The sequence below is a fragment of the Notothenia rossii genome (genome assembly GCF_949606895.1).
Source record: "Notothenia rossii genome assembly, chromosome: 9".
Taxonomy (NCBI): Eukaryota; Metazoa; Chordata; class Actinopteri; order Perciformes; family Nototheniidae; genus Notothenia; species Notothenia rossii.
The window spans coordinates 79,961,913-79,989,885 of record NC_136907.1 but is presented as its reverse complement, the minus strand read 5'-3'; the positions used below and the strand labels follow the sequence as shown (position 1 = coordinate 79,989,885).

Genomic DNA, 27,973 nt, shown 5'->3' with positions numbered 1-27,973 from the left:
GCCAGAGCAGAGCAAGAAAAGAACAACAGTGTTCTAAACCATAACAATAATGATGTCTTACCGTTGCTGTTTTGTGATCAAAAGTCGTGTTCAAGGGAATAAAAACGCTGCTCAAGGTTAATCCAATGTCTCTTAGTCACTTTAGAATTGTTCCTGATAATCCATCATTACATTCACGGCCGCAGAGTAGGTGTAAAGATTTGCAGTCCGGGGCTCCAGCTGTGTCATGTGCTGCTTACGCAAGCCTCTCTCTCCTTGACGTAAGTGTTTAGCGGGGTTTACTAACTCCTCCTCAATTCTATTGGCTCTAAAGTTTCAAAAAAGGTGTCAACCCCCAAAATCGACCAATGGGTTCCAGAGATAGGATCCTGCGTAGTATGAATAATGCCAGCAGCGGCACCTTTACGCAGCAGACGTAGCAGAGCAAGGCGCACAACCGCTCCAGCACAGCAGCAACGAACACAGCGAAGCGGCAACACAGCGAGGAACACAGTGAACACAGCCAGCGAACAGAGACAACAGCAGGCTACAGAACATCATATTAGAAGGACAAGGATTTATTTGCTTTCAGGACTTATTCAAGCAAATAATGGCATCCAGAAAGAGGCTGTCTAAGCTTGAAGACGCCGTGGAAATGGTGTTCGCTGACTCTCCGTCAGAAGGTGAGGATCTACTTCGGCCACAATCAGACCCTGATTATGAACTTCAGGAAAGGTATGTACTCTCTCTGTTTGTATCTATTAGTTGTGTATTTGGTGTAATCTATACTACAGTAATTCCACACTTGCAAAATACAAAATGGACGCCGTTTTGTTGTTGTTGCGTTATCGTTCCGTGAGAAACGAAAACAATGGTTTTTGTGAACACTATAAATAGATTAATTGTATTTTGTGACTATAACACGGCAGTATATAAATAAAGCTGTGTTGTGTGTATGTATCAACCCTGTCTATATATATATAGTATACTGTTATTTCACACATGCTAAATGGAGGAATTATTTCTGATTGGAGTTACATTTTTTAAAGAATAAGCCAGTGATGTAATCGATTTTGTTTTTTCCACATTTGTTTTCACAGCCATCAACATCTGCCTCATCCGAGCTACGACGTGCATCAGATCAGCATACAGTTGCCCCAGAGCCATCAACATCCAAGCTACGCCGCCGGACGTCTGCACCAGTACTAACTCGGACTGCTTCTTCTAATTCTGAATCATCATTTGAGCGGCCCAGCAAAAGAAAAGGGAAAGCATAGGAAAAAGCTGTAAATCCCAGGAAGCGTGGCCGAGGTGGGTCGTCCGCTTCCAGAACGACAGAGGAAGAACTCAGGTGGCACAACAAAGAGGAGAATGACCAAACACCAGAGCCACTGAGGTTCATGCCAGCCAGGGTCCCAGGGCCAGCGTTGGACACCACTGCACCATGGTTTCCCCTTCAGCTTTTCAGACTATTTTTTAGCACTGCCGTGGTTCATACAATCATTGCCAACACAAACAAAAAGGCCCTGAATAGATTGCAGGGTGGAAAGAAGTATCCTTGGAAAGTGCTGACTTTCAAGGATTTTTATATTTTCTTGTCCATCATCATTTTCAAAGGCCTAGTTCACGTTCACAACGAAGCGGACTACTGGAAAAATCACAAACTTGCCTTTTAGAGAAACAGTCTTTAAGAAACAAATCTAATCAGACAATGTACTTCATTTTCTAGTTTTAAGGTTTTGCTTACCTCAAAGTGTGTCTAGAAGTATCTTGGCAAGAGAAAAAAGCCAAAATCTGCCTAGGCCATTAAAAAGAAACCGAATTCTTTACAAATTACTTCATATTCTACCAGTTGTTAAGTGTTGCATACATCAAAGTCTGTCTAAAAGTATCTTAGTAACACAAGAAAAGAGAAAAAAAGCATTTGAACAAAAACTGGAATGTTCCATTGAAATAGCGTTAAAATCAAAAATGCCTTTAAAGAAAATGTATTCGTGTTTAAGGTTTTGCATACATAAAAAGTGTATCTTACAGTTCCTTTGTGAGAGAATTACACACAAATCTGCTGAGTGTCAGTAAATCACAAACTTACCTTTTAGAGAAACAGTCTTTAAGAAAAAATCTAATCAGACAATGTACTTCATTTTATAGTTTTAAGGTTTTGCTTACCTCAAAGTGTGTCTAGAAGTATCTTGGCAAGAGAAAAAAGACAACATCTGCCTAGGCCATTAAAAAGAAACCAAAAGGTTGTTTAACACACACCAAGCAACATTAACTAATTACATGATATTATAAAATAACATAAAAAAGTACTTTCCAGAGTTTTTCAAGGTCAGATACAGGTCAAGAAAGCGCAGAGAGGAAGTATGGTGCTGGCTCGTTAGCCCTCTCACTCTTCTTAGAATGAATGATCCTGTGCTAAACTAAACTAAAGTGTAAGGTGACTGTTTTAAACTAATTCCACCACATATATATTATATATATATCTTATTTTAACCTTATAATGTATTTGCTTTAAAGGGTCCTCTCCTGATATTCAGGTATGTGTCTGCATATGGTATCTCTGCTTTAAAGAGTCCTTTGTCCAGGTGATTAACAATGCTTCTTTTGTCCCTCCACAGAGTGAAACTCTGCCCTTGCAACACCTAGATTAACATCAGAGGCTTATAATAATAATAATAATAATGCATTTTATTTATATAGCGCTTTTCACGACTCAAAGACGCTTTACAATATGAGGGAGGGTAGACAAACAAGGACAGGCAAACAAGTAAGTATAGTAAAATAAATAAAAAGGCAGTCAAGAGGAAATTGATTGAGAGGAGGGGGGCTTATGGGTAGGCAGAGTTGAAAAGATGTGTTTTGAGGCGGGACTGAAAGACTGTGAGGGACTCAGAGTCACGGAGATCTTGGGGGAGGGAGTTCCAGAGCCTAGGAGCTGCCACTGAGAAGGCTCTGTCCCCAAAGCTGCAGAGTGTGGATGTGGGAATGGATAGGAGTCCGGCTGCGGTGGATCTGAGGGACCGTGGGGGTTGATAAGGAGTGAGAAGGTTTGTGAGATAAGGGGGGGGCAAATGGTGGAGTGCTTTGTAGGTGAGGACCATCATTTTGTAATTGATGCGATGGGAGACAGGAAGCCAGTGGAGCTCTTTGAGGACTGGGCTGATGTGATGCCATGATTTGGTATGTGTGAGGAGACGTGCAGCTGCATTTTGAACCCGTTGGAGTCTGTTGAGGGATGTAGTGCTGATGCCGTAAAGAAGTGAGTTGCAGTAGTCAAGGCGGGAGGAAATGAAGGCATGGATTAGTCGTTCGGCTGCGGGGCGGGTGAGAGAGGGTAGGATTTTTGCAATATTGCGGAGGTGGAAAAATGAGGTTTTGACTGTTTGGCGGATGTGAGGTTCGAGGGAAAGGGTGGGGTCAAAGATTACACCAAGGTTGCGTGCCTGATTGGAGGGGGAAACAATGGTGCCATCGATGGTGAGTGTTATGTTAGTGACCTTGCTGAGGGTGGATTTCGAGCCAATTAGGAGGAGTTCTGTTTTGTTGCTGCTGTTGTTATAACACACCGGTGTGAAGTCACACCTACCTGTTATAACACCTCAACCCTCACATCAAAGGATTAGACAACAAGGGCTAATTAGATTAGACAACAAAGGGCTGTGAGGGGGCGGGGGCGAGACAGTCTCACGCCCAACTTCAAAGAGACTGCCTTAATCAACACCTGGATTAACATCAAAGGCTTAGAACACATCGATGTGAAATCACACCTGCCTGTTATAACACCAAAAACTTCTCTTTTTTGCATACAGCAAATTCTAATATTACTCCAATACAACCTCACATAACTTCATATTGGGCTTCCTTATAGTTGTGTGAAGTAATTAAACAATAAAAAAGACAAGATCATGGGGACAATAGGCTATTTTTAAATTAGTATTACCCTCTTCAAAGAGACTTTCTTATAGTTAATAAAGTAATTACACACTAGTTCACAAACCCTACAACTAAAGAGAACATCCTTATTTATCACCATTCATATTAAAACCTATATAAGATCTTTTTAAATTAATATGAATACCCTCTTCATAAAAAGAGACTTCCTTGTAGTTAAACTACTGCTACATTAGTTAACAGTCGCACACAAACTTAAAAAGAAACATCCTTAGCAAGCACAAATCATTTAAAAAACCCTAAATCAAATTTAGAGAGGACAATAACGTTTTTTAGGTGTCTTAGTGAGTGGAAATGACTGTCTTTTTATTTAGTCTGCATGGATTTCTCTTCTTCATCTAACTCCACCCCCACTATCTTCGGGGCTCATATCGTGTGACAGGAAGGGGGAGAGGCCGGGGCTGTGAGGGGGCGGGGGCTAGACAATCTCACGCACAACTTCAAAGAGACTGCCTTAATCAACACCTAGATTAACATCAGAGGCTTATAACACATCGGTGTGATATCACACCTGCCTGTTATAACACCTCAACCCTCACATCAAAGGATTAGACAACAAAGGTGCTACACAGGGGGGCATTTCACACCTACGTGTGATGACACCTCACCCCTCACATCAAAGGATCTCACACCTACGTGTGATATCACACCTAGGTGTGACATCCACCTCGAACAAAGGGAGGCGGGACTTAGCTCATTAGTATACTTGGGGGCGGGCCAACTTGTCACTTTGTATGCATACTAATGAGACAAAAGGGGTATCATTATTACTACTCATATTAATAATAATAATAATTAATATGTGTCCGAAAGGGAGTAGGAGGAAGCAAATGCTTATTAATTCCCACCCCTTACTTGATCAATGATTGTCCTTTAAATCACTATGCAAGTTATTCCTACATAAATGTACATGTATACATACATATACAATAATTTCTCATCTTCAATCACCTCTCTTCATTCTCATATTTTTCAAAAAAAGTGTTTCTGTACATCTTTTTAAACTGAATGATGCTTGTGCTTTGTTTTAACTCCTGCTCCAAACCATTCCATAAAATCACCCCACAGTTTTTTATACTCATACTTCTCAGAGTTGTTCTGACCTTGAGTTGTTTCAAATGTAGATTTCCTCTCAAATGATACCCACCCTCTCTGTCTACGAACAATTTTTTTAATTTCCTAGGTAGTAGATTATGTCTGGCTCTGTACATGATTTGTGCCGTTTTAAATTTAACCAGATCAATGAACTTCAATATGTGTGACTTCAAAAATAATACATTAGTGTGTTCAAGATATCCAACATTATTGATTACTCTTATAGCCCTTTTTTGTAATGTGCATAACGGCTGTAGGTTGGTTTTGTACGTGTTTCCCCAAATCTCCACTCAGTAAATCAGATATGGCAGTATTAGTGTGTTATATAGAGGATACAATGAGTTATAGTCCAGAATGTGTCTGACTTTTCCCAATATTGCGATAGTCTTAGTCAGTTTAGCTTTCACATGAGTGATATGAGGTTTCCAGGTGATGTTGTGGTCTCAAACCAAGGAACTTAATTTCATATACTCTTTCTATGTTTATGTTATCTAGTATTAATTGCACCTGTGGATTTGTTTTATATTTTCCAAATAACATAATCTTTGTTTTGCTTATATTTAATGATAATTTGTTTGTGTCAAACCAATGTTTTACTTTAATCATTTCTGTTGTTATCACTTCCATGAACTCTTTCAAATTGTCACCAGAACAAAAAATATTAGTGTCATCTGCAAATAAAATAAATTTCAATATATTTGATATAAATGATGTCGTTGATGTATATTATGAACAGCTTTGGACCCAACACGGACCCCTGAGGTACTCCACAAGTTATGTTCATGTATTCTGATTTATGTTCACCAATTTCAACAAATTGTTGTCTGTTGCTTAAATAATGTCTCACCCAGTTTAACCCCCCCCTTCTGATGCCACACCGTTCCAGTTTAGTCAGTAAAATATTGTGATCCATGGTGTCACATGCTTTTTGTAAGTCTATAAATATTCCCACTGCTTGTTTTTTATTGTCCATGCAGTTTGCTATTTCCTCACTTAGTTCCATTAGTGCCATAGATGTTGATCTATCTTTCCTGAATCCATATTGACTGTCGTCCAAAAGCTGATGTGTTTCCATGAAACTCTCAAGTCTTTTTGTAAAAAGCTTTTCAAGGATCTTGGAAAACTGAGAGAGCAATGAAACAGGCCTGTAATTTGTGTAATGGTGTTTATCCCCAGTTTGATATCATGGTATAACTTTTGCTATTTTCATTTTATTTGGGAATTTACCAGATTGAAAAGACAAGTTAAAGAGATGAGTTAATGGTTCTGCAATTTATTCAATAATGTTTCTTACTATAATCATATCAATATTATTCCAATCGGTCGAATATTTGCTTTTACATTTCCAATGTATTGATGATGATGATTTCTTTTTCTTCGACTGGTGTGAGGAAGAAAGAGCTATTGTTTTCATTCCAGAGGTCCGTATCTTCCCCTTTAGCTGTTTCTACGGTTTTCATTTGTTCTGCCAGATCTGGCCCCACATTTACAAAGAATTCATTAAAAGCATTAACCACATCTTCTGTATTATTAATGACATTATTTTTGTCCACAAAAAACTCAGAGTAACCAGAGCTTTTTGCTCCATTTGTAATAACACTATTTAATACTTTTCATAAACCTTTCATATTATTCTTATTATTCTCTAATATTTTATGATAGTATTCTTTTTTACATATCCTCAGAATATGGGTTAATTTATTCTTATATCTTTTATATTTATTTTCTGCTTCTGAAGTTCTATATTTTATGAATTGTCTATATAGTGTATTTTTCTTTTTGCAGGCATTGTTTAGGCCATCAGTGATCCATGCACTGTGAGTCTGTTTGTGTCTCTCTCTGCGTTGTTTCACAGGACACTTTTTGTCATAAAGTGCTTTAAAGATGTTTAGAAATTCATCATAGGCCTTGTCAATATCGTCTCTCTCATATACTACCCTCCAATGCTGCTTTAGTAAGTCATTCTTAAATGCAATTATGTTTTCTTCAGTTCTCAATCTTTTGTATTTGAAATGGCTGGCGACTTTCGGTTTCTTAGAACTGCAGTGATAGACAATAAAAACAGGTGAATGATCACTGATGTCACTATATAATAGTCCGCCTACTGTATTGTTTTCCATAATGTTTGTGAATATGTTGTCTATTAACGTAGCAGAAGGAGAAGTGATTCTACTAGGTCTGGGGATATTAGGATACAAACCCATACTGTACAATGTATTGATGAAGTGTTCTGTCATTTTATGCTTATTTGGATTCAACAGGTCGACATTGTAATCACCACAGATAAACATCATTTTATGTAATGATTTAGTAAACATGTTTTCTACCCTATCTGTAAATGTGTCAATACAGGTTCCAGGAGCTCTGTGTATACAACTCACAATAACATTTGTAGACTTTTCCATACAAATGTCTGTTGTAACACATTCAAACAAATCGTCAACAGCTGTTGTTATGCTCTCCACCACCTTCTAGTTCATTCCTTTATCCACATAGATTGCCACACCCCCTCCACTCTTATTCCTTCTGTTTGTATAATTCAGTTCGTAGCCATCCATCTCAAAGTCCACACCTTTCTCAGCACTGATCCAGGTCTCTGATATTGCTATGATGTTGAATGGGTTCTTAAACTGACTTAGATATTCTTTAATGTTGAGGAAGTTGGCATATAGGGTTCTGCTATTGAAGTGGATCATTGATATGGGGTACTACAATTTACAAAAGAGGCGTTTTTGTTGAAATACTACATCCCAAGTTGTGGGCCAACGTAGTTATTACACGTTTAGATGTGAGACTGGGTTGGAACAACAGGAGGGGTCACAGACATAAGACCAGCTGTTAAATAAAGCTCTTCTGACCTTAGGTGTCATGTGGGTATATATTAATTCACCCATTTATTAATGATCTGTTTTACATTTGATAACACCACTGTGTTTTGTATCCCCTAAACCTCCAGGGTCTACACAGTTTAATACTGGCAACTTCTAATTGTGGGAAATACGAAAACGTCTTATAAAGAGACGTGCCATAGAACATGTTGCGAAACACACGATAGCCAGCATGTGTAGTTCTGGGGGGGGGGGGGGGGGGGGGGCTGGACCCGGGGGCTGGAGCCGTCCAATTCCAGTTTTGGAAAGTCTGTCGTGGTTCCATTCCATTTCAAAGAGCTGTTGACGCTCAGCGTAACCTTGTCACACTGCCACTCAACATCCAATCACAGGGCTTCATGACTAATCACGGGGTTTGTAAAGCAAGGCGGATGTTGTAGTCTCAAACGATAGCTGGGGATTCTGGGTAGTGTAGTGTCTTCGGAAACTGTAGTGTCTAAACTCCGAAAAAATTATTTGTTTCTCTGAATCGAAGGTTAAAAACACAAAAGCATTGTACACAATTTAAACCTTTTTTAAAAAAAAGGATAGACTGATGTTTTTTAGTGGATGAGTAATGCAGATATCACTGTGTAATCATTTGAAAGTGAGGGGAATATATCCGGTTTTATTATGAAAACTTTGAGACCGGAAAAACTGTTTTCACCTACGCTAACTTTACATGGAAGCTGCACACACGTTATCCTGGCGAGACCTCAAATAATCTTCGTAATATCTATCAAACTATAGATCCTACACATCGACTGGACGTGGATTCTAAGAGTACTACAATATACACTTCTCGCTAGAAATTGAATCAAAAAGCATTTTAATGGCCAAACTATTCCACAATTTAGGATTTTCCAGAGAGGGTTATTTGTGAATGAACGTCCCTCCGGAGCATTTGCAATGAACGGGCCGGGAGCATGTTGTTTCTTACACGACCACTAGAGGTGCTCTAGTGGTCGTGTAAGAAACAACATACACTTTAAAACGTGTCCCTGGGTCGTAATAAGGGCATGAACAATCGGCCTATATGGTCGTTTTTTGTAGGAGGACAGGCTGTTTCAGAAATAATGCTTGAAGTGGTTTGGAGCATAATATGACATTTAATTAGCTGAGTTTCTCCCGGTAGAAAACTCTCTTGGCAGGGGAAAGCTGCGTGACGCTACAAAGGGGCGTGGCTAGCAGCAGCTACAAAGGGGCGTGGCTAGCAGCAGCTGTTCCATTTAAAGCAGAATCAGCCTGTTTGCAAGGGCTGCAAAAGAGGGGTATGAGCAGTATGAGGCATAGCTGCTTGGTATTTTAAGCAAAAAAACTCACATACATCTTTTCTATAGGTATATCTTGGCCCTACAATATATTTTTCAAATATAGCATAATAGGTCCACTTTAACTATTCGCTAAATTCAACTTTGACCTCAATTGCCGGTGACCTTCTTGAAGGGCAACCAATCAGATAACTAGCAGGGTAAGTCACAATATAGAAACATATCTGGTAGTTTAGGTCATGTTCATTTTATGGCACAAAAATTTAAAATGTATCGGCGTCAAATCCTTATAATGTAGGATAAGTAACGTTTTCCATGGCTAGTCCATATATCGTACGATAAGTTGATAAAAATGATCAACGTTATCTTCATTGTACGATAATTTGATGAAATAATAAATAATCACTGGGATGTCCATATATCGCATAATACGTTGATAACAATTACCGATTCTTCCCTCAAAACATCGTGGTCTGTTTTGGGTGGATTAAGATTAACTGTTGGTGTAAATCTGGAATTAAAAGCTTGCAATCTTCGAGGAACAGGTCGCTTCATTCAGTGTGTGTTTTCCTCATTGCATAGATTTGATTCACTCCAAAAATGAGTCTCAAGCTTCAAATAGTGAATCTGAATCGTGTTATTATTTTGAATCTATCTTTACTCCATATTTAGTTCTACAAACATTACATTTTCTCTGCTAATAATGACAAGACACAAAGAGAAAGCTATGCTTTTAAATGTCATTATGGATTGAACAGGAACTAAAGTGCTTGTATTGGCAGATGATCCTGAGCCACTGTGAAATATTTAGAGAGAGAGAGAGAGAGAGAGAGAGGGAGAGAGAGAGAGAGAGGGAGAGAGAGACCGGAAATAATGACATTGCAATTTAGAAACGGGATAGATTCGCCCCACAGTTTGAACACTGCTGGTTTACATCGTCTTCATATTGATCAACAACCGCCACGCCTTCAACTGAAAGAGAAAGATTCTCTCAGGCTGCAGTCGAGACACGTCCCTCTGTTTCTCTCTGAAGAAGAATCAACGATCTCAGGTTTTTCTCAACAAACAGCAGCATCTCTGGTGAGTTTCCTACAAATCTCAGGATTGAATACTGACTGAATACTTCTGTTAGAACCACAATCTGATTTAAAGAAATCTCAAGGTAGGACTACTCTTTAAGGAAACCCAGAACTGGGATCTGTTCTAACGTCATTGAGTCTTTTATAACTTGTGTATTGTAACTTGTATTAGTAACTTGATACCATGTCAACAATACTTTCTATAGCTCTCACTTATTTTACATCAAAGAGCAACATGTTAAAATCTCTACAGCTTGTGTTAGCCACACCTTATTTCAGGCTAACAACCAAAAACACATTCAGAAAACCATTAACCACCACACCAGGGAACACACACACACACACACACACACACACACACACACACACACACACACACACACACACACACACACACACACACACACACACACACACACACACACACACACACACACACACACACACACACACACACACACACACACACACTGATGAATGATGATTTAATAGCAGTTTTTTGGGGCGTGTACATTTTTGCCACGAAGGTGTCGAAAGGATGACAATTCGGAGAGGGCACACGGGCTAGACTCTGCACCGTGCTCTGATGAGGTTGTTTTATGCTTTATGAACGTGGACAACAGAGAAACATATTCTTCATGAACGAGGTAAGAATTAAAATAAAAAAGGAAAGTGAAACTTATGCTCGTCACCCTCTCCCTCCGGTCCACATTAATATAAATGATCCCAATACGTATTATTGTATGAAGAGAAAGAGAGAGAGAGAGAGAGAGAGAGAGAGAGAGAGATGCTTAAAAAGTGCAATAGAGTTAACTATTAACAATTACAAATGAAAAATAGTTTATCAAATATAAACAATATCAAAAAATAAGTTGAAATTTAAAGTTCAAGTAGAGAAGAATTATCAGCAAAAAGAACACATTTTACAAAAAGATTGCCACAATAGTAGTTTATTTTTATATATATCACATTATTAAATTGTTAATATTGTTTCCTCAATGAGTATTTCACTTTATAAATGTACTGCTTGTGTAAATGACGGATAACACACCCTGCCTCTCACAGTTAAACCTTTTCTTTTCACCCTATCAAGATGCACTGAAATGTTTTTGAGTTAAATGTATTATGTCAACAGATTCCACATAACTGTATTTATTTAGGGTTAGGGTTCATATTTACATTTCAACGCATTGCTTTCATCTAACCTAATACAGTTATGTTGAATCTGATGACATGATACATTTCATTGCAGTCAAAGATTCAGTTGTTCAGTGTATTTGGTTTTTTCCTTCACAGATCTGCAGGTAAGGAAACAACCTCTGCACTCGACAACATGTTGTTTACATGTTGTCTGGTTTGTAGGGTGAAGTAATGCAGGAACGTGTGGAACAAATAGAGACATTTATTAATTAACACACTGCAGTGTAAATGTTGCTTTGTAGTCCCTTTTCCCTTCGAGTGTGTTTGTGTCACTTTCGTTTCATTGAGTCCTCTTGTGCGTCTCTTCGTTGAGAGGAAAGGTCTGATTGAAATGTTCCATATTAGGGTGGCTGGTCATGAGATTACCAAATCATTGAAGTTAACTAACGAGCTGTTGTCGATTATTTTCAGTTCATTCGAAGCGATGGACTCTGAAGTCAGCGGGACGATGGAGGTGGCGGCGCTCGGACGGCCTTTCAGCCTCGGGATGTTGTACGACTGCCGCAAAGACTCTCTGGTCCCTGGTGAGAACTCACACACCTCTACTACCATCATCCCGTCTCTCATGTTTCTCCTCTGGGACGCTTCACTGCCACAGCCCGCATTATGTGCTAAGATCAGGCCCTGGCTCTCAAATATCCCCTGTGAGACAGGTCGCCATCACTCTCAGTCTGTGCTAATAGGCCATAACCCCACACTATAAGGCTTTCTAACTTATGGTAGAACGTGTCCAACGGAAGGTACCGTCCAAATAATGTGTCCCTCACAAAGCTGCCCATACGCCGCCAAAGCCTGAAATATTAAAACAAAGAAAAGTGCGACAGAATGAAAAGGCTCTGTCATAGTGGAGAGAACATAACAACATGTTATAAAGCTAACGTTAGCTAGTGAGTTGATGTACCTAAGCTAATATTAACTAACGTATGTGAGGGACAATCACAAGCTAAAGTTAAAGTTAACCTATTATGCAAAATGCACTTGTTGATGTCTTTTATACATAAATATGTGTCCCCGGTGTTTCAGGAGACTCACAAAGTTTCAGGAAACAAAACCCTCTCTTTTTTCCTCTGTAATCTAAAAAAAAAAACGGGGGAACAACGGAGCTGATCCAGATTTAGTGCGTCATGACGACATTACTAAAAATGCGGGCGGGCATTACACCCACGGGAAAATCAGAAACGTTGCTGTCAGAAACAATGAGACGTGTTCTGGAAGTAATATAGTCTGTGTTTACATTAGCATGCTAACACTCAGAGCTAACCTGTGCTGGAGAGAGTCTGTGTGAAGAAGCAGGAAATCAAAAGGAACTCACCTTGTGGTAAACCTGAGAGAGAGAAAGAGTTTGAGCTCCCTCCTGTTTCAGAGAGAATCCTTGATGTGGTTTGGAAAACCCGGTATCACGGCAAGACGTGAACATGTGACGATGTACCATGCTGGGAGACGTGAAGATGTCATGATTTCGTCCCTTCAAACGTGACAGTTACACGGTATTGTTAACCAGTGGAGAAATAACCGGAAATGCCAAGTGAATGCTACCCCGACGTAATAATTAATTTTGTAATAGTCACACTCGATTACGCCGATTTTCTTGTTGCCCCAGCTGGTCGACACCTCTTTTAGCAGAAACAAAGGCTACATGAATGTATTAAAGCGATGTTAATCCATGCGTGTGGATGTGGAATTAACGGACGTGACGTTATGCGATTGAGTTGCCAGGCAACAGCTTCAGTTCATGTTAATTTACAAAGTCTTCAACTACAACTGTAGTTATATTTAAAAACATGTTAGAAGGCCTCACAAATACTTTAATGCAAATTAAAATGTAAATGTGAAGGAATGTGTGTATAACGAAAATACATCCGTGATAAACGAAACCGCAAACAGACGTAGGCAAGATCCTCAGCTCGATGATTTGGATGGTTTAGCTGCAATGCATGCTGGGATTTTGTGTTAATGTGATGTGAAATCTGAAAACGTTTTTTAAAAATAAAATAATACTTTATTCCGAGTGTGCTTGCTTTTCTCTTTGAAGTCATCACATAACAGCATTGTAATATACGGTTCGGCTGCATTAAATATTACATATCTGCCGTAGTTCTCTATTTATAGAGCCCTGATGAGGACACCATTTAAGCAAATTTTACAAATATCCCAACATATGTCAATTAGCATCCGGCCGTTTCTATGTTCTGGAGACCCTACTCTACATTTCTATCATAAAACTGCTGATAACTAGACTATGAGGTCAGTTTGTAGTTTCTGGTTGTGGGAGCTTGATTTTTGCTTCTTCTTTTTCAGGAATGACTTTGTGGGACCGTGAGGACCTTAAAGATCATATTGGAGAAAGTGCACAGAGCTATAATGATTGTAATATAGTTGCATCGGAATCAATTGAAGACAAATCTAAAGCACTAAATGTTGAAGCATCTCTGAAGGCGAGTTTCTTGGTTGGACTGGTAAAGGTTGAAGGATCAGCCAAATACCTGAACGATAGCAAGACTTCCAAAGATCATGCCAGAGTAACACTGAAGTATCAAGCTACCACAAAGTTCAAAGAACTGTCCATGAATCATCTTGGGGATGTTAAGAAACATCAGTTTGTGTTTGAAAAAGGAATAGCAACACATGTGGTCACAGGAATCCTTTATGGGGCTCAAGCCTTCTTTGTCTTTGACCGTGAGGTGTCTGTCAACGAGAACCATCGAGACATTCAGGGCAACTTGAAGGTGATGATCAAGAAACTTCCCAAACTGTCAATAGAGGTAGAAGGCTCAGGGAAAATGGAAAACAAGGACAAAGTAAATGTTGAGAAAGTGTCCTGCAGATTCTTTGGAGACTTTTTGATTCCGAAACCTCCAACATCCTTTCAGGAGGCAGTAGAGGTGTACCAAAGTCTGCCAAAGCTGCTGGGAGCCAACGGGGAAAAGGCAGTACCAGTGAAGGTCTGGCTGTTGCCTCTGACATGTTTAGATTCTTCTGCTGCTAAACTTGTCCGTCAGATAAGTATAGGATTAGTTGAAGAATGTCAGAGTGTCCTGGAGGACCTCAGTGACCTGGAGATGAGGTTCAATGATGCACTGAGAACCCAAACTGCACAGCTGTTCCCACAGATTGGAAACAAACTCAAAACCTTTAAACAGAAGTGCTCTCAGTTCAAACTGGAATTCCAACGAACCCTGGCAAAGAAACTTCCATCAATCCGAGGAGGAGGAGAAGAAGAATCTGTGCTCGCAGAGGAACTGAGGAAGACATGTTCTTCTCCTTTCAACAGCAAGGACCTGAACGAGTGGATGGACTGTAAGGAGAGAGAAATCTCCCTTTTAAAGTCGTACACCAACAAGATGAAAAACACCAAGATCGTTCCACACGAAAATGATTTTCATGAAGAAAGCTTCAAAGCAGAGCATGCTGTGTGTTTTGTCTTCACCTCGCTGGGAAGTGATGAACCGTACCTCTCAACTTTATCAAACTACCTGAAACAAACACCCAAACCAGACGACTCTCAAGATCCACACCCTCCAGATCAATGGTACAACTCAAGAAGAGAAATGGAAGCAATGCGGCAGAAAGCAAAGCTCTTCAGTGATTTTGCAGAGGCCAACAAGGAGAAGAAGAACATCACATTTCTGACAGTGGGTTTAACAAAGGAGACACAGCAAGGAGCCAGCATCTACCTTTACACAGACGGCCTTTCTGTCAATGAGAACTTTGAGCCTCCTTCAAAGCCTGCAACAGTAACAGGAAGTGATATAAACCACAGCAGTGTGACGCTGAACATTTCTCCACCCAGATTTGGAGCAGAGGACATCACCTCCTACTCTGTTGAGTACTGTGTCAGTGGAGAGGACGGCTGGAAACAAGAGACAGCATCCAGAGCTGAAGAAGTCACAGTGAGCGGCCTGAGTCCTAACACAGAGTACATGTTCAGATGCAGGGCAGAGACACCAGTAGGTGCCGGGCCAGCCAATGAAGTCAGTGGATCCATTCAAACCTTACCCTGCAGCCCTCCTGGAAAACTCCACGTTGAATCTACCTCAGGTGAGATATCAGTCAGCTGGGAGAAACCTGTTGAGCTCGGACAAGATGTCCACGTTTTGAGCTACATCGTGGAGTACGCCGAACCAGACCAACAGGTGAAAGAGGAAGATCTCCACTGGGAGCAAATGATGGCGGGAGCTGAGAAGGCGATCATTTCAGGACTTCAGCCAGAGACAGAATACGCTGTCAGGGTCAGGTGTGATTGTGGTGCAGCTGGAAGAAGCAAAGAAAGCATCGCTGTTAATGTCCGCACAACTAAACCTTCACTTCTCACAGAATCCTTCGAAAGTAAAGGTAAGAGGATCAACTCTGTATTTCCTCAAGTCAAAGAGAGCCAGACACTGAGAGCTTAAAGTCAAGTACAATAAAGCTTCAAAAGAAAAGATGGCTGTTCAGGAGTTGATTGAGAGTCAAGAGGAGGAGATCGATCACCTCCAAGAGATGAGAGTGCAGGGCCGCTATCTCTGGCCAACTTGTGGCCCCACGCAAAGTTACATGATGAGGCCCTCTGTGTCTCAGCGGCTCCCTCTGCTATATGAGGCTCCGTCCAAGATCACACATCTATTTCCTAATAATGAACAGATCAAAACAGTTCATACTAAATTAATGTTTCTTAAATTCAAAACATTTTTAGAGCCTGGGTGATTTTGAGAATGTGACTCTGCTTTTACTTGCTTGCATTACATTCTTCACAACACTACATGTTTAGGGGTAGCCAGTCAGAAGTCTGTTTGGGCTCCTGGTTATAACTAAAGGGAACTTCTACCCTTCAAAGTGTTTTAGGCCCAACATGGGGTAATTTGTAGAAATATGAAAGATAGAAACTAAACATGTTGTAAGGACTATTTGTAAAAAAAATGTAAACGTTCAGCTAGAGGCCACTGCACCATGTCAGTTCAGGTTAAATTGTGAGGTCAATTTAGTGTGATTTTAATTTCCAGTATTTGTGTTCATCATGGTGCCTCTCTCTTGCTCCGGTAAAATAAAAAACAAGGTCCCTTCAAAGTTCATCTCTTGACATTGACAGACCCTCTACCTTTATCCCCAAACCTGCCATTCACCTAATAAACCCTTTCTATGGTGAGAATAGCGTCTACAGGAATAAATGAAAAACATCAATTGAATGACATCTAGACATGTTCTAGATTATTAAAGCATCTTGAGCCCACCCCCCTCTCTGTCTACATTGTTCATGTGGTAGTTGAACCATTTTATAAATACAGAGATTGATCAATATTTCTTCATTTCTTTCAGCTCTCCGATCAGAATCAAACAGATACAATAACGAGGTGCTCCGGATTGTGTTGGTGGGGAAGAACGGAGCTGGGAAGAGCGCCACAGGAAACACCATTCTGGGAGAAAAGCACTTTAAATCAGAGTTCTCTTTTGAATCCTGTACTGTAGACTGTGCTAAGGCCTTTTGTAGGGTTGATGGACAAGGAGTTAAGGTTATTGACACTCCAGGTCTGTGTGACACCATGATTGATGAAAAGAAGACCAGAGAGGACGTTGCGCAGAGCGTTGTTTTTGCTTCTCCTGGACCCCATGTCTTCCTGATCGTCATCAGACTGGGCAGATTCAGAGAGCATGAAAAACAGATAGTGCAGAAGATTCAGGAAATCTTTGGAGAGGAAGCAGACAGATACTGCATGGTCCTCTTTACCGACGGTGATCTGCTCAAAGGGAAATCTATCGAAAAGTTCCTGAAACGCATCAAAGAGCTGCGGGAACTTATGGCCAGATATAACGGGCAGTACCACCTCTTCAATAATCACCTGAAGGATCGTTCTCAGGTCAGAGAGCTGCTCGACAAGATCAGAAAGATAACAGAGAAGAACGGAGGAAGACATTACACCAATGAAATGTTCCAGAAGGTAGAGAGGTTCATAGAAGAGGAAAGACAGAGAATCCTTGAAGAGAGAGAAGAGGAAATGGAGAAGAGAATAGCTAAAAAGTATGAGGAACATTTGAAGAAAATCGGGGAGAGGTCATAAAAGGCAGATAGAAGCTCGTCAGAGAAAATGGAGGAGAAGATGAGGAGAAAAAGATGAAAGCAGGAAAAGCAAAGAGCAGCTAGCAAAAAGAGATGGAGGAGGAGAATGAGAGAAGAGGAGGAAAGGAGGGACAGGAAGGATGCTGTGGACAACGCCTCAATGATTGACGACCTTTGTTCTTTTGTTAAACAGGACGATGTGGGACAAGGTGTGAGATCTTTTTTTTCTCTCCCTCCATGATCCAGTCCAATCATCAAAGTCACCTTTTGGATTTTGTTCTCTGATGTGATTTATAGTAGCATCAGTTATTTCAGTGGTGAGTTAATTAAATACTAACAGGGTGACAGATCGTCAAGAACCAAGATGTTAACCATTTAAACTATATTAATGTACTTTAAACTCATTTGTTCTTTGCGTCAAGTTGTGATTTGGTTGGTTTTATTGATTCCTGCCTAAACTCAAAAATGGTTTGATTCACCCCAGAAGGACTCATGGGACAACTCGAATTTGAATCTTTTCTCTTTATTTGAGTGTGGTAGATTCCTTATTGCTTCATGCAGCCACTTGTTGGCCTCTTGATGCTCATTCAGGTTGAAAACCTTTAACACAAAACATTACTTTCGTTCCCTTTAGGTACATAAACATTTTCAACTAAAAACATGCCATCTTTTAACAAGCACTTTCATTTCTTAATTTACAATTCAATTTAACATTTAATCAAAAATAAATGCATCTCAACAAAGTAAATTATATTTCAGCATCTTATATTTTAGCTTCTTTCCTCAGGACTATAAATAATAATACATCAAATCAAACATGGTTCAAACAGATTAATACATTTACAAATATTCACCAGCAGCGTCTTGGTCGAATCTTTGAGTCTCTTCTCCTCTCTCACAGGGAACTGTTTGTCCTCGGCCTGAGAGTGTGTTCCCAGGTGTGTTCAATCAATCAATGTTTATTTATATAGCCCAATATCACAAAAGTTACATTTGTCTCAGTGGACTTCACAGTTTGTACAGAATATCAGTATGACAATACGACACCCTCTGTCCTTAGACCCTCCGTCCTTAGACCCTCTGTCCTTAGACCCTCTGTCCTTTGACCCTCTGTCCTTAGACCCTCACATCGTACAAGGAAACACTTCCAGAGGAAACCCACAGTTTAAAGGGGAACATGGGAGAAACCTCAGGGAGAGCAACAGAGGAGGGATCCCTCTCCCAGGACGGACAGACGTGCAATAGATGCCGTGTGTAAATTGAAAAGATAATACATTTGCAACATAGGTAGTCCAAATGTTTTGAAATGCATGTGTGTATAATAGGAAGATGAATCCACGAGGATATCCATCCAGGACTTATGATCCAGGACCACAGCCAAGACTCAAGATCCAGGACTCGCGATCCATGACACAGGACCGCAGGATCATCCATGACTCCGGATCCCGGCGTATATAGACACCAAAAAGAAAGACATTTGGGGAAGCTGGGTTAATCGGAACATGAGAGCACACAGGTATAGACAGAGAGAAGGAAGAAGTAAGATGTCCCCCGACAAACTAAGCCTATATCAGCAAAACTAGGGGCTGAATCTAATCAGCCCTAACTATAAGCTTTATCAAAAAGGAAGGTCTTAAGCGCACTCTTAAAAACGGATGTTGTCATACTGATATTCTGTACAAACTGGGAAGTCCACTGAGACAAATGTAACTTTTGTGATATTGGGCTATATAAATAAACATTGATTGATTGATAGGGTGTCTGCCGTCCAAACACAAACTGGAAGCTGATTCCACAAAAGTGGAGCTTGATAAGCATTTAGCTCATTAAATAGGAAGCTCACACTCTTCCTTTGAGCCACCTCCTCAGTGGAATCACACCCTAGGCTCCCTGTCTCCACCTGCTGGACTGGAGCCAGATGTGAATTGCATTTCTCAAGCTCTGACAAAACAATTTGATTATATATCATGAATGAATGCTTTTACATTTTATACGGATGCGTTTTCTTTGGCTTTCCACAATAACTGAAGGCGTAATGTTAATATGTTGGCTTTTGTAAAATGAAAGGTTAAAATGTTTGTATGCAATGAATTGTGTAATTCAATATGAAAAGGTTGAAACAGAAATGAATGTGTAAAGACAAACATCTAGTGATCAATAAAAATAAAAGACTGTTGAGTTCACATTGAGTGTGTAATGTGCTTCTGTTGATTAAAAAAGGATCTAAAATATGTTTGTAGGCTCTATCTTAACCTTACGTTGTGTTTGGGTCTCCTGTGACGCGTTTCAAGTTCAAATGATATAATAACTACGCTCTAGTTTTTTTTATCGGAATGAGGCTTCATGATATCCTCCACAACAACTACAAAACTGATTTTAACAATTTTAGTAATTTAGTTATAAAAGTGTATCATTTGGTGTTGGGGTCCGGGGAGACCAAGCAGAATTGTTGTGGGTGACTCAAGGTCAAATTTGGCCCAATCAAGACTCATCGTTGACTTTAGACACCCCTCCCCCCCCCTTCATCCACTGTAACAATAGTTGTTCTCAACATGCACCTGGTCTCCCCTCCCTCTGCCCCCCCGCCCCCCCACTGGAACTCCACCTTTCTCAAAGAATATGTACACTAACACTTGAACCTGAACATACACATGCACGTGTGCAATAAGTGGTGTTTTGGGGCCATAACATTTCATTACAACAGCATTGTACGGTTATGAATGCATTATAAGTTAGTTATGATATAATTAAAATAATATTCAATGATAGTCATTATTTTTGAGTGTTTTGGACTGAGATAAATCATGGGTACAAATTGACCCACGAACACCATGAGCGGTAACAGCTTTCGAACACAACACAAGGGTTAATAGATTAATCACCAAAGGGTCTCAACTAATTTGGATCTGGGTCTCAAGGATGTTCCATTATTGACCTTTAAATCCAGAAAATACCCAAAACTCATTAATGATCTCAATAATAGTTGTACGTTTTCCTTGGTTTGGACAACAGTCACCAATCACTACAGCTGGCAACTATGAACTAATGAATAGGGTACATTTACAATATTCTACTGTTGACAGATCTGCTGTTTAAGTGGCCGTGACAGACCTCACTTTTACCTCACCTACCTCGATTAAGCTTACCATTGATAACAAATGCTAAATTGGCTGTAAATTGGTTTTGATGGAAAGGATGTATGTCTCAATAATGTCTTATCATCAGACATGTGAACCAGACATGTGAAACTAGACAGAACATCCTGACCTATGCACATTATGCATTTTAGAAGGTGCCTAGGAAGGCGTTGTGGTTTTGACACCTTGACAACGGTTACAACGACTGAGGACAACAATGCACACAGGATGAGAGTGAACTGTGTGTAGACTTGATGGTTTCAGGTCCAACATCCAGGAGCAACACATCCTAGAGACAAGAGAGACAGTTGTGTTAAGTTTGTTTCTGTTAATTAATTAAAATATAACGTTTGCATATTTGTTACATTTTGAAGTTAAAAGGAAAACTCAATTCTAAACATGACATTGAAAATGTGTTTTGCTTTCATACAAATGTTCATATTCCTTTTTGTTAGAATGGCATATCATTACTATAGTCTTCATTTGTTTACATTTTAACTGTACATTTGTAATTGATTCATTAAGTAAGAATTGAACCTCCTTCTCCCTCAAAGAGAGAAGAGGGGAAACCAGCTGATGCAGAGAGGGAGGAGGGAAGAGACGATAAAAGATGATGAGTGAAGAGAAACAAGTTCTTTGAGAGACTTTTCTTTCAGGCTTGATTCTGGGTCTTGACTCTTGGACCTTGGGCCTGGGCTCTTTCAGACGGCTCTCGGGGGTTCACTTGTCAACCTGTTGCTTTTGTACTTTAACCTTGTGTCTTTGTAAAACCATTTTGTATCTTTCTTTTGTTATTTTTTGGATTCTTGTAAATCCTCTATTTTCATGACATGTCACTTGTTAGACGCTTTTATCCAAAGCGACTTCCATACTCAATACTGTGGACAATCCCCTCAGGAGCACTTTGGGGTGAAGTGTCTCAGGGACACAACGACATGCTGACTGCAGTGGGGTTTGAACCTGTGCTCCCCTGATCCCAACACCAAGGCTCTATCCACTGCGCCACACATACACCGGTTTGTACTTTGAACATTTCGATCCAATTCCTGGTCTCTCTGGTGGTCTCTGAAGGTATCTGCTTGGGCTTAGAGTGAGGTAAGAACACCCTTCCTGACATTAGTTGATCATTTGGACTTGAAATGGTTTAAGGGGAATAGAAACCCTGCTCAGGTTAAACTGTAGTTTCATATTGGTTACTGTGGTTGATGTGGTTTTGATTGATGCTGAAATATGACATGTGCTCTGCTGATGTGGTGATGTCACTGCTGTGATTTTAATGTTTGACTGTGTTGGATATTTCACTTGCATTGTTTTAATCGGCATAACTGGGGATCAAAAGAGGGGGTTAGGGATTGTGGGTCCTGAAGCTGCCCTAATTACCAGGGAGTCTCCCAACGACACAGGGTTTCTCCACCATTGTGATGTCAAATGTTTGAAATCCATTGTCATTTACTCTTACATGTTTTGTACACTCTCGTGATGCATTTTGCACCTTCTGGACCCCTTCGTGGCAAAAATGTACACGCCCCAAAAAACTGCTATTAAATCATCATACATCAATATTTGTTTATACAACTTCTAACGTACTCAAAACTACCAAACATTCAATCATTTTCAGGATTTTAACCCATTCAATGCCTGTTTAATAATTTTAATGATTTCATTTCTCTTAAAAAAAATCTGACAAAATAAAATTGCTTCAATATAATAATTAGTAGGCGGACTGAACTTTGGTGGTTATCAGAGTCTTGGATGTGTCAAAGATTAGCAGCAAAATTGATTAGACTGCATTATTATTGTTTACGCAGTATTAGATACTACCTATGGACATCTTCGTGGCAAAAATGTACACGCCCCCAAAAACTGCTATTACATACATCAATATTTGTTTCTACTTTTCATTAATCAATTCAACAACTTTTAACGTGCTCAAAACTACCAAAACATTCAATCATTTTCAGGATTTTAACCCATTCAATGCCTGTTTAATTATTTGCATTATTTATTACAAAAACACACAAAACCTAAATTATTTTCCATATAATAATTAGCAGGGGGATGGGGCTTTGGTGGTTATTAGAGTCTTGGATGTTTCAAAGATTAATAAAAAAGTTGATTTGACTGCATTAACATTTTTTACGTAGTGTCAGATATTACCTCTGGACGCCTTCGTGGCCAAAAATGCCTCATTGACTTCCATTCAAACCACATGTTTTGATCTCACTGCCATTGCAGTATAAAACCATGCATTTTGTAATGTCAGCATTTCATTTAGAAGAAAAGTAGTGATATTTGATATTTCTACTCTATTCCGCCAGATTCAACCATGTTCCCACTGTAGGCTGATGCATGACATTTTTACATTCATTTCAAAGTGTGAGTCGTGCCTCCCCTGGGGGGCGCCAGAGGGCTTCAGTACTGTTAGACGGGGCGGGCGGGACGTGTAGCACAGTCGCAGGGCTGGGAAGCAAAACTCGGTTGTGAGTAAGAACAAATAACAATGTCCGGTACCGGGATTAATAAGAGTTGTGAGGACAGGAGGCGAGGCCGAGCCCGCGGACCGCAGCTCTCTCTCTCTATGCTCCGTATCTCTCTCACTCTCTCTATGCTCCGTCTCTCTCTCTCTCTCTCTCTCTCTCTCTCTGTTTCTCTCTCTATCTGTCTCTGCTCAAAGAACAGGACAGAAAAACCTAAGACACCTCCTCCACCCCCATATTTGTGGAAACTGGGCATGGCCTCTGATGTACAGGACTGGACATGACCGGATAAGACACACCTTCCCATGTTTGTTTAAAAAGGTCATGACCCCTACTCTGCAGGACTTGCAAAATATCATTCTTGGCAATGACCAGAGGTCGCGTTAACCGAATATTTTCCGTCAATGAAATTGAAATTTTTTCTAACAATGACGGAAACATCTGACAGCATTCCGTAATTTTGACCGATTAGAACACAACTCGGAACAGCGCCAAAATGTCCACCAGCGGCCCACATTATATTACATCCTTAGTGGCCAGGTCGACTGAGGGCGATCTACTGTACTCTACTGTAGTCTGTAACTATTATTTAGCCATTCACACCCCTGTCCAGTTGGTGGCGAGTGTGTGTATATTAAGTAGCTATTGTCTAGTCTTGTTTTTGACCTCGTTGATTACCTCGTTGTTTAACCGGCTTTAGCAATCGCAAAATGTCACGGCAGCTGATCGTCCGAAGCTTTTTTAATAAGCCCAGTAATTGTGATGGTGTGGATCAGTGTTTCCGCCAGACCAGGGCTGAGAGGGGGGTTGTTTTTGTTTTGAGTTTTGACTTGAGCCGTCCCTTAAAGATACCATCTTTTTACGTTAGTGAGCCGGACCATTTGGCTCGGCTCTCTTAAAGTGCCGGCTGTTTCGGCTCCCAAACCTCTCTTCATGTTACCACAGTTTACCACGGAGCCTCAGTTTTGCCGCTGCGAGGCTCTGGTGCTCGCAGCTCACGCGCGTGCAAATCGTGCACGTTCCGTGTTGTCCTGTAGCAGGCACCTTCGATGGGAAACGATCTTCAATACTCCGAAAAGAATCCCACCAGACTCCTTTGCCCCTCCAACAGATGGGTGTACTTGTCCTTTTTACTTTTCGTGATTTCAAGCGTTAAAAGCTCTCGATCTTCTCTCGAATTATTATTATCTCTGGACGCCCTCGGCTCGCGTTCAGGACGTCCCGAGCTGAATAAGGGCGGCAAATGTCGGCAAAACGGCCCCCTAGCGGAAACGCTGGTGTGGAAAAAAGGAGGTGAAAAAAGAGGGATTGATGCGGTGGACGATGAAGGACAAGCCAGTAGGACTAAAACTGATAACGTTCAGCCAGCAGCAGAAGGGCAAGCAAGTGGCAAGGAGTTCAAGCGGGAGTACCGGGTTCAGTGGGAGCAAGAGTTTGAGTGGCTAAGGAGGGAAGATGGGAAAATGTTCTGCGACATCTGTAGAAAAGCTAAGATGAGTAACAGATGGCTATGACATAACCACCTTTTTGGGGCCTCAATGTATTTCTCCTTAAGTCAGGAGCCCCCCTCCCTGTGTACTGCTGTGAGGAGAGGGAAGAAACTGCCTCTCCCTTATCAGTGACACCCATAAACCATTATAGGTCTAACACTCAATTTAACAAACCCCTTGTGTTTTGTTTATACTGTAAATATAGAAAATCATAAAATATAAAGCATTTTCATTGTGGGTTATACAAGAATATATTTGATTATATTAACGTTCGTTTTAAGTATTCAACATAATTTGGAGATCCCAACAACACGTAATCAAGGTTATTAAGCGTTTTCGCTCCTGTGTTGTTAATATTGGCCGCCATTTCCTTTATGATGTAAAGCAGCCTCCCTGTCTGTGTCCTCGCGCTGTCCTCACATCCCCGGACCCCCAGAATTGGAGGAGCACAGGGACGTCAGTATTGTTTATGAAGCAGGGTAAAGAAAGTAAATTATTGAAATGAAAATACTATTTATTTACTTTTACAAACAGTGAGCAGCTGCAGCATGTGTATTGCAGGACATGTGTTGGACAGACAGAGTGTGGAACTCAGCACGATAGATGCAAACACACACAGAAGTAGTTATAAGACACCGGTTTCTGTCCGATTTTGATTTATGACCCTGATAAGGAATGATTTATGACCCTAAACCGGAAGTCCCGCCTCCCAAACCGGAAGTCCCACCCCCAAAAACCGGCACAAATCCCTTTGAAGTGTCACCTGTCACTCTGAAGTCAGACCTTTGACCCTCTTATCTATTCTGACCTTTGACCCCCTTATCTTTTATGACTTGTTTGTGCAAAATGTTGCCCCATAGCGGCTGATAAGCCCTTTGATGTGACCCTGCTAATATTTTACTAGGTCATGTTCGGTCAATGATCAACCAAATAGTATAGCTATAAGCTATATATATATATATATATATATATATATATATATATATATATAGCTATAAGCTATATATATATATATATATATATATATATATATATATAGCTTGGCCTGCTATAAGATAGTGTTCTTTAATAATAATATGACATAGCGACTCTTTTACGGTAATATCAGATCATATGACATTTTATGTTTTAATTACTTTATTAACTATAAGGAAGCCCCTTTGAAGTTGTGTTTCCCTGGATGATGGAAATAGTCTAAGTGCCATGTTAGGGGGACATTACGGAGCTCATGAGGCCGCCCTTTGAAGCTTGAAGATCGGCCAAAGAGAGTTGTATTTACTGGTGTTGATCCCTGGATGATGTACATAGTCTAAGTGCCATGTTTTATTACATGTATAGCATTTTGGCCCGACCAACAATCGCTTTTAAATCTGTTTTATAAATAAACTTTGATTTGATTTGATGAGGCCGCCCTTTGAGGCTTGAAGATCGGATAAAGAGAGGTGTATTTACTGGGTGAGACAATGCAGTTTTGATCATTTCAAGTTTCAAGGCTTAATTGTAATCTGCCCATTAGCTACAGTGTAGATATGTCAATGAAAAACGTAGTCCAACAGCTCCTCCAACAGTGCAACATATATATACACTGAACGAAAATATAAACGCAACACTTTTGTTTTTTCATGAGATGAACTCAAAGATCTAAAACATTTTCTACACACACAAAATAACCATTTCTCTCAAATATTGTTCATAAATCTGAAACAATCTGTGATAGTGAGCACTTCTCCTTTGCCGAGATAATCCATCCCACCTCACAGGTGTGGCATATCAAGATGCTGATTAGACAGCATGATTATTGCACAGGTGTGCCTTAGGCTGGCCTCAATAAAAGGCCACTCTGAAACGTGCAGTTTTGCTTTATTGGGGGGGTCTGGGGGGGTCCAAAAACCAGTCAGTATCTGGTGAGAGGGTTTGGGTTAGGGTTAGGGTTAGGTTAGGGTTAGGGTTAGTGTTAGGGTTAGAGTTAGGGTAATGTTGTGAATCGAGTGGCCTGGGTTCATCTTCCATAACATACGCCTGCCCATACCATAACCCCACCACCACCATGGGCCACTCGATTCACAACATTACCCTAACCCTAACCCTAACCCTAACCTCTAAAATGTTTTAGATCTTTGAGTTCATCTCATGAAAAATGAGAGCAAAAAGATGTGTGTAATTCTCTCACAAAGGAAATGTAAGATATACGTTTATGTAGGACTCGGTTCCCCTCGTTCATACCAAAGAGCCGTTCAAAAGAATCGGCTCGTTCGCGACCGACACATCACTAGTGCAGCTGCGGTAGCTGAGCACGGACAGAAGACCCTCAGAAGAACCATCATTTCAATGATTATAATACTACAAGTGAAAATATATGTAAGTATTGATCATTTGTGTTGTTTGTGCTGTACTATACGGTCTGTTTCTTTATTGTGTTAAGTGAGAAGTAAAGTAAAGCTGTGCTATGAAAGTTAGGTTTTGCTAACTTTAGATCCATAACAATGCAAGCTAAGTAGCCTAACAGCAGGGACAGTTAGCTACGTGAGCATTCAGACACCGGCAGACACACTCATGGACTCGTGTGTCTGACTCTACCAACAGGCTTTCATGATTCTGTTTAGATATGCAAGTATAAACCATGATGGCTTATTTTATTAACACGCTCATTTGATATGAAAATCAATGGAGGCTGAGTTTAATACTTCTCTTTGTAGGAAAACCTACCGTCCATGATGCCCCTGAGCTGAGTTTCACTTGTCATACAAATGTTGAGCTTTGGCTTTTCTTCTATGCATTGCCAAATGATACACATTGGCTACTCGTTTTAAGTATCAGATTTTACATGATATCATTTCTCCGTCATAATCGTTTGTTTTCCGTGAACGGCCGACTGTTGTGTGAAGGCAAATGCTGCGGCTGCAAGGCATTGTGGGGCAGCATTTTCTCCTTTCCTTTCCTAAAGGAAGGTCCAGTCGTTCCTAAGCTGAAGGAGGTTATATAGGAAGTTTGAAACCTCCTTTCCTATCATCTAGAGGATTGGAACGGCACATATCATGGCTGCCACTGAGGGACTTCCGGGTAACTTCACTTCGTTAGGAAGGTTCCTAAGCTAAATGGACTATTCGACTGCAACCCCTCTCTCTCTCTCTCTCTGTGTGTATGTGTGTGTGTGTGTGTGTGTGTGTGTGTGTGTGTGTGTGTGTGTGTGTGTGTGTGTTAGTGTGTCTCTGTAAGGTGTGTGTGTGTGTGTGTGTGTGTGTGTGTGTGTGTGTGTGTGTGTGTGTGTGTGTGTGTGTGTGTGTGTGTGTGTGTGTGTGTCTCTGTAAGGTGTGTGTGTGTGTCTCTGTAAGGTGTGTGTGTGTGTCTCTGTAAGGTGTGTGTGTGTGTCTCTGTAAGGTGTGTGTGTGTGTG

The 27,973-nt window shown here is 40.4% G+C and overlaps 1 protein-coding gene across 2 annotated transcripts in view; it reads left to right on the top strand.

Moving 5' to 3' along the window:
• LOC307018648 (stonustoxin subunit alpha-like) overlaps positions 1-19,659 on the top strand; it is a 37,592-nt gene extending 17,933 nt beyond the window's left edge. Inside the window, exons 1-4 of one of the 2 annotated variants that reach the window (XM_079648984.1) lie at positions 10,131-10,246; positions 11,857-11,969; positions 13,744-15,777; positions 16,738-19,659. In XM_079648984.1, coding sequence (XP_079505110.1) covers positions 11,870-11,969; positions 13,744-15,777; positions 16,738-17,477 — 2,874 coding nt within the window. In that variant the 5' untranslated portion in view covers positions 10,131-10,246; positions 11,857-11,869 and the 3' untranslated portion in view covers positions 17,478-19,659. Of the gene's footprint in view, positions 1-10,130; positions 10,247-11,856; positions 11,970-13,743; positions 15,778-16,737 lie in introns of those variants that run through there. The other variant, XM_079648983.1, reaches the window with a different exon arrangement.
• The last annotated feature ends 8,314 nt before the right edge of the window (positions 19,660-27,973 follow it).